The following is a 7,889-nucleotide window of genomic DNA, read 5'->3' as shown; positions in this document are numbered from 1 at the left end:
TTAATGCCTTTGGAAAAGGATGACAGTATTACAGTTATCAAAAGGGGAAACAGTTGATAAGTTGGATGGTCTCCCCTATGTTATATAATGTAAGTACAACACACAATATGAGCTCTAATAAACTACAGTTAAATGTTAGAAGTATAGGTGACAAAGCTTTCTCAGATTTCTACCAATGATTATATACTTGATATATAAACATCTTTGAATGTAGACTAGGTCAATATGATTGCATGTATTTATCCCACAATGACAACTTTGCCAATGTGTTAATCTGATAAATAGTTCAGAACTAGAATTATCTATAAAGTAGTAACAATAAATCCTCCAAAGAAACTATCAGTCCCAAGTCAAATTATGTTTAAAAATGAAAAGGTCTTTGGAAAACAAAAGCGTGGCCATCAAACACTAGCTACATGTCAATTTTAATTCATAAGAGTAATCCCTGCACAAATAATGGTGTGCTCTTTATGTGCACACTAATTTGGCAAGTCAAATTCTGTCTTAAAAAAAAAAAAACCACCTGATGCTGTACAGAAGTGATCATTGTTTTTCAGCATGTTAAATAAAGATAACTATTACATAGCTCTTTTTTTGAAAGATGTATATCAGGGAAACCTAACAGAATACATCACTCGTGAAATTACATAAAAGCTGCAAGGCAGCCAAGAGTTGATGGCATTTAAAGACAGTGAAAGTCTGCATTTTGAATGCTCAATGATGGGCTTTGAGGCAATACTAAAAAAATATGCTTTTCATCTACTGTAGATGAAATGGTAAAGAAAGAAATACCTTATATCATATCCCAGCATAGACTACTACATTTGTATAAATGAATCACTACAGAGTTATTTGTTGTCTTAAATAAAGTCCTGTCTAGGCTGTAATCTATTTCATAGCATCTATTTTCAACTCCCAAAATAAACAAAAGGAGTCTAAGTATCAAGATTAATTCTCTTTGGTCTCAACGGATACCATTTTCTCTGAGGGCAGTCTTTGGTCCTCTTTCTTTTCAGCACTATGTTAGTGGCTTTCCTGGCAGCAGTCTCTGTTGGTGTGGTTTCTATTTGTGTTAGGAAACTCTCGGGTTTAACATCTGGTTTCCTATTACAACTGGAAAAGACTTCTTGGTGGACCCTCTGGAGCTGAATAACAGGTTGCATCTTTAAAACTTGAGAAAATCCATCTGCTTGTTCAATTAATGCAGGCAAAGACTTTTTGGGGAAAAAAAAAAAGGAGTAATACTCCAAGTTAATCTCAGGTTCAAACACACAAACACAAAGAGACAAATACAACACTCTATAATTTTAATTCTTTGAGTCAAGGCTTTTTTGAGTTCACGGATATGCAAGTTTACCTTCAAAATACCAGTTTTAGGAGAGAAATTTTAATGGTAAACCAAGACTAAGAGGTATTTTCTATTTCTATAACAGCTGTAGTAAAACAAAACTTAGCAGAGCAAGAGGCAACAGAAATTCAGAGCTAAGAATTTAATATCTAAATAAACTTTTATATACCATTTTTAGGATAATGGGGAACTCTGGTGGTGTAGTGCCTAAGGCATCTGACTGCTAACCAGAAGGCTGGCAGTTCAAACCCACCTGCCACTCCTCGGAAGGAAGGTTGGGCAATCCTACTTCCGTAGTGATACTGCCTCGGAAACACAAGGAGGGGTCGCTATGAGTCAGGGCTGACTCGACGGCACTTAACAACAACAACAACAATCATTAAGAACAAGGATCATTCTTCCTATAAAGGGTCAGAGAGTAATTATTTTCAACTCTTCAGGCCACATGTTTCTGTCATAACTACTCTGCCACTGTAGCACAAAAGCAGCCATAGACAATAAATGAATAAATGGACATGATTGTGTTCCAGTAGAACTTTATTTATAAAATGGGCATTGGTCTGGATGTAGCCTGGCTTACCAGTTTGGCAGTCCCTGATAAAGAACATGCCAAGATCCCTGATAAAGAACATGCTAAGAGAAAAGCATGACCACCAGAATTATGTGGGATCAATACAAACCACAAAAGAATTACCATCAGAACAGGGAAGATTCTGAAGTTTAAAAATAATTTCCACCTACTAGAAATCCAAATGTTTTCCTGTTTAGGATAAAATAAACTTCAAGGATATAAACAAGTTTATTATAGTAATAATAAACATAGTATAGTGGTTAAGAGTACAGGTTCTGGAGCCAGACTTCCAGGTTTCAAATCCTGACTCAGCTACTTATTTGGGAAATAAACTTAGCCTCACCCTGCTTGTTTCCTCATCTATGAAGTGGAGAAATAGCAATATATATCTCACAGGGTTACTGTTAGGATTAAATGAGATAATACATGTAAAGAAGTTAGAAGGTAGCTGACCACACTACCAAAAACTAAACCAAACCCACTGCTGTCAAGTTGATTCCAACTCACAGTGACACTACAGGACAGAGGACAACTAGACACAGGGTTTCCACAGCTGTAATGTTTACAAAAGCAGACTGTCTCATCTTCCTCCCGTGGAGCGGCTGATGGGTTCAAACCACTAACCTTCTGGTTAGCAGCCACAAAATTTGACCCACACTAAGTGCTCAATAAATGTCAGCTATTATTATTAGCAAAAGCTGCCTGATAGGCTGCTAATACTCAGAACCCCAAAATATAGCCAATCTTTAATGAAACCAGGTATAACACCTGACACATAGTAGGTACCTGATAAATGGTAATTATTCTGAACATTATTGTCATTTAATACATTCATTAAAGATCTATTTAAAGACTACTGAGAATTCCTGTTTCAGTAGGTTAATACATATGTGGATTTTGAAAGCAAATACTTAAATCATACATGTTATTCATTTTATAATTTTTCAGAGTGTAGCTTTTACCTTCATGGCTTCACTGATCTCCTTAGCTATTGTTTTTCCTCTGCATTTCAAATTTTCCATACAAGAGGCTGCAAAGAAATCACCAAAGAGTATATTTTAGTTCTTTTTTTTTTTAAATTAATAGCAAGTCATAAAAGACATGTAGATAATATCTGGACAGAAAATGTTAGGACTATTCACCTTAGATTAGTCTTTCTTAAAATGTTTTGTAATCTATTAAAACAAATGTCTTATTAAATTTATCTAGGTAAATAAAAAGACTATGACAACATTAAAACTAGAGAGTAAAACAAAAGGCTATAGCATAAGATGATAGAAAACAAGAGTTCTATTATGAGTAATTTTAAGATTGTGTACCCCTAAAGGAAAGCCTAGGAGCTCTGGTAGCATAGTGCCTAAGGCACTTGACTCCTAAGCAGAAGGCTGGCGGTTCAAACCCACCAGCCACTCCTCGGAAGAAGATGGGACAATCTACTTCCGTAGTGATACTGCCTCGGAAACCCAAGGAGGGATCGCTATGAGTCGAGTCCGACTTGACGGCATATAACAACAAAAAAGGAAAGCCTAATATTCATTCTGTGTGAAACCTACTACTGTGTTTAACATCCTAAGAAATAGCATCACATTTGGGGGGGAAAAAAAAAGCTCATATCTTATTCTTAGAAAAGTAAAACGTATTTGAAGTTAGAGTATACAATTATACATTGTATAGAAGATACACCTTGATGAATTTCTGGGGAAAAACAATTCTGGAATAGCTCATCAGTAATATTAGCTTCTCTTTCCTTACTTTCTTGATGTTCTCTAGACTCCTCATACATTTTACTTTCTTCCGATCTTTGTTATAAATGTTCACGGCTACTCTCTAAGAGAACTGCATATAAGCAGTCCCTGGATTATGAATGAGTTTCATTCCTAAGTCTGTCTTTAAATTGACTTTATATGTTAGAGCAATTAGGTATGATTTGTATCTAATGGCAGTTAGTCAAATGTTTGTCTTAGTATATAGTGTACCTTCCTACACATAAAAAAACATTAAAGAAACAAATACACTAAAATATCTTTAGCATAATGATACAATAATGATAATGTTTTGATGCAAAGTAAGTAGCACCTGTGTTATTATGAACCACTGTATGTGTCTTGACATTTGACTATAATAGTATCTATGGGAGGTGGTTCAGAACTATGGGTTGTACATTAAGTAGGACATTCGCAGGGACTACCTGCATTGAATGATACAGAGGCACAGAAATTTTACCACTACTCTAAATGAAAGTGGAGCTGAAATCAACTATAAACTTTAGTTTTCAGAAGAGTAAATCTCACTAGAAACTTTTTAAAGACTCAAGCAAGTATAGAGCTGTTAGGAGGGACACAGTTTTATTGGCTTAAAGAGACCAGATATGTACCAGAGACTCACTTTAGAGCCAAAGACAAATAGGGGTAGCTCTGCCAATTCCCACAAAATAGACTTTAAGTAAAGAAGTGTTACATGGGGCCAAAAAGAACAATATGTATCATAAAAGGTCAACCAATCAAGAAGATAGACAATTAGAAACATAGATGCACCAAATATCAGAGCCCCTAAATACATGAAACAAACATAGACCAAATTAAAGGAAAAAGAGTCCTACAATAATAGTGGGGGACCTCAATATCCCACTTTGGATAATGGATAAAACTTGACAGAAGAGCAATAAGGAACTGTAGGATTTTAATAATACTAAAAACAACTACATCCTATTAAGACATAAAAAGGAATGAAGTACTAATACTAATACATACTACAACAGGAAAGAATCTTAAAAATATGCTAAGTGAAACAAGCCAGAGAAGTAAACCAGACACAAAAGGCCACATACTATATAACTCCACTTATATGAAATATCCAGAATAGGAGGGCTGATAGAAACAGAAAGTAGACTAGTGGTTACGGGGGCTTAAGTGGGGATAATGGTGATGGACTGCATAGAGGTTTCCTATAGGGTGATGAAAATGTTTTAGAACTAAATAGTGCTGATGGACTACACAATATTGTGAATGTACTAAATGTAAGGGGATCATCCACTTTAAAATGGTAAATTTTATGTGTATTTTCGTCCCCCCACCTCCAACTGCCCCACAACACACACATATGAATGACCCTACAGACTCTCCAGCCCTAGCTGAGACTTAAGAAGCCTGCAGATCCACATGATAGCTTTACTGCAACCTTGTAAGAGACTCTAAATCAGAACAACCCAGGTAAACTGCTCCCAGATTCCTGACCCTCAGAAATAGTAAGAGGTAACAAATGATTATTATTTAAAATTGCTAAGTTTTACAAAAGACAGGCATATGAGTTGAACATTTACCTGAGGTAGATACACTCCTTGGAGAGAACAATCATGGGAGAAAGAAGGGCTGTTTATGCACAGGGAGACAACTCAGGGGGCAGGAGTGCATGGAGGGATGGGAGGAAGCGGGAGGGGAGCTGTTGCATTGTGGTAAACTATAGTCAATGTCATGAGACAAAGTGTATGTGAACTGCTGTATGGAAAGTGAATTTGCTCTGTAAATTTTCACCCCAATCAGAATTAAAAAAAAAAAAAAAAGAATACCTATGATTGACTTAAAATAAGTAAATAAATAAAATTGCTAAGTTTTAGAATAATTTGCTACACAGTAATAGATAAATAATACAATATGAGAGCAATGTATTTTCAAATCAATATATGTTTAGGCCCATTGTAGATGCAAACTAAAATTCTCAGTAAGTGATGTTTCTTTTTAAACAATGTATGCTTGTTAATAAATACTACCATTCATGTCACTATAATGTTACTTTTTGCAGCTTAATACCTATTGTAAAATTTCAAATATACCTAAAGATGTAATATCATTTGTTAAATTTTCAGTTTTCACTGAATAAATATTATATTCTAACAGTATCAAGTGCTGCTGAGGATATGGAGCAAGTAGAACTTTCACACCTGTTGATGAAACTGTAAACTGGTATAACCACTTTGGAAAACTTCTTAGTAGTATTTATAAAAGTGAAACATATATCTAACACATGACCCAACAATTCTACTTCTAGATATATATCCATGAGAAATAAGTATAGGAATGTTCATAGTAGCTTTATTCATAATAGACAAAACTTTAAAACAATGTAAATGACAATCAACAGAATAAATTGTTTATAGACACATAACAGATGACTACACAACAGTAAGAACGACTGCTATACTCAAAGCATGAATTAATCTTATAGAAAGAACAATAAGCCAAAGAATGTAGAAATAAGAATAAAACAAAACAAATAAAAAAACCCAAGCTTGTGGCCATCGAGTCAATTTCAACTCATGGCAACCCCATGTGTTACAGAGCAGAACTGCTCCACAGGGTTTTCTTAGGCTTTTATCTATAATCTTTAAGGAAGCAGATCACCAGGACTTTCTGCAAGGGTACACGTGGTGAGTCTGAATGGCCAACTGCCAAGGAGGCAAGAAGGCTTCATCTTCTGACCTCCTCTAACCCCACAAGAGGAAGACAAAATCACCATCAGTAGCCCGGGGCCTATTCCTGTGAGGCCAGACATGCTGCCCTCCTCCAGCCCTTTCACCAACCCTGACACCAACCATTCCTTCCGTAGCACCCACCACCTCTCTGCTGGGTTTGATAATTCGCTGCAGCAGACACATAGAACTCACAGATTACTGGGTTTATTAGGCTACAATTTTAGTTCAGGAACACGTTCAGTCTCTCTCAGTCCACCGTCTCTCAGCGGACAGTCTCTCTCAGTCTTTCTCTCAGCAGCGCATGTCTCTCGGCGTCTCTCTCCCAGCAGCGCATGTCTCTCGTGTCTCTCTCTCAGCAATGCATGTTTCTCACATCTCCCAGCTGGCAGTAAGAGACTCCTTCTGCCTCTAGGAGGGCTCCTTTTGAGCCTGGCAGAGTGGCTAAACTGACCAATCCTAACATCAGAATTCTATACACCTGAGAGAGAGAACTTCCCAGAAGATTGCTCTGTGCTGCTCCCAAAAGAAATACCCCAGGAGGATAACAATCAGGAGCTACTCAGTTGCACATGGCAAATTCCACCATAGAGTTTACAAAGACTTCTGGCTAGGAAAGCTGTACTATGTCATTTACTATACCACACCAACTTTTAGATTAAGTAGTGGAGTACAAACTGTTTGCACCACCTAAGGCCTGCAACAAGATTACATATTGTGTAATTTCATATGTATGTATTCTTATATTATACAAACAGAATTACACAGTATGTATGCTTATTTCTACATTCTTCAGCTCAGTATTCTTTCTATAAGATAAATCCATTTATATGAAGGCTCAAGAACAGGCAAAACAACTCTATGATGATACAAATCAGAATAGTGGTTACCTCTGGTAGAATATTAACCAGAAATGGGTATAAGGAAGCTTTTATGGGTACTGGAAATATCATACATGGTGTCCATAAAGTTGGGGAATAAGATAAACTTATCTTAGTTATATTTTCATATAATACCCTTAATATTTTTTTCCTTCAACTTCAACACATCTTTTCAGGTAAAATACTTCTAAATTTAAAGCAGTGGGTCCAATTGTTAATGTGAAACCATAAAATCAAATAAACATACTATTTTTCCACCATTCTGGATGGTGTGGACTGTACTGACTGTAAATATGAAAACATATTGGGTACATTATTTTAAAAACACAACTATCATACTACTTAAAAATAAGTTTATCTTACATTTCCCAAATTGGATGACACTCTACTGGATGACACTCTTATAAGTAGATCAAGGTGGCAGTTATGTAGGGGTGTGTGTATAAATTAATTGAGCTGTGCCTTATATGCATACACACAGAATAATGAACAAAATCCTTTTTAACATTTACCTTAGAAAGTTTATCTTACTATCAAAAAAAAAAAAAAAAGTTTATCTTACTATCATATATAGGGCAAGGCACTCATATTCTTCACTGTTATTGCATAGTTTATAAAACAGCC

General features: G+C 35.8%; 1 protein-coding gene across 1 annotated transcript in view; it reads right to left on the bottom strand.

Moving 5' to 3' along the window:
- Window positions 1-935: 935 nt before the first annotated feature.
- Window positions 936-7,889, bottom strand: part of NSL1 (NSL1 component of MIS12 kinetochore complex) — a 51,416-nt gene continuing 44,462 nt past the window's right edge. The window contains exons 5-6 of the mRNA XM_007952747.2: window positions 2,882-2,949; window positions 936-1,214 (exon numbers count right to left, since the gene is read on the bottom strand). Coding sequence (XP_007950938.1) covers window positions 936-1,214; window positions 2,882-2,949 — 347 coding nt within the window. The remainder of the gene's footprint in view (window positions 1,215-2,881; window positions 2,950-7,889) is intronic.

The sequence above is a fragment of the Orycteropus afer genome, unplaced genomic scaffold (assembly GCF_000298275.1).
Source record: "Orycteropus afer afer isolate SDZICR_OR568_19922 unplaced genomic scaffold, OryAfe1.0 scaffold00013, whole genome shotgun sequence".
Lineage (NCBI taxonomy): Eukaryota > Metazoa > Chordata > Mammalia > Tubulidentata > Orycteropodidae > Orycteropus > Orycteropus afer.
Note: the sequence above shows the minus strand (reverse complement) of the source record. Positions and strands in the feature narration are given on the sequence as shown.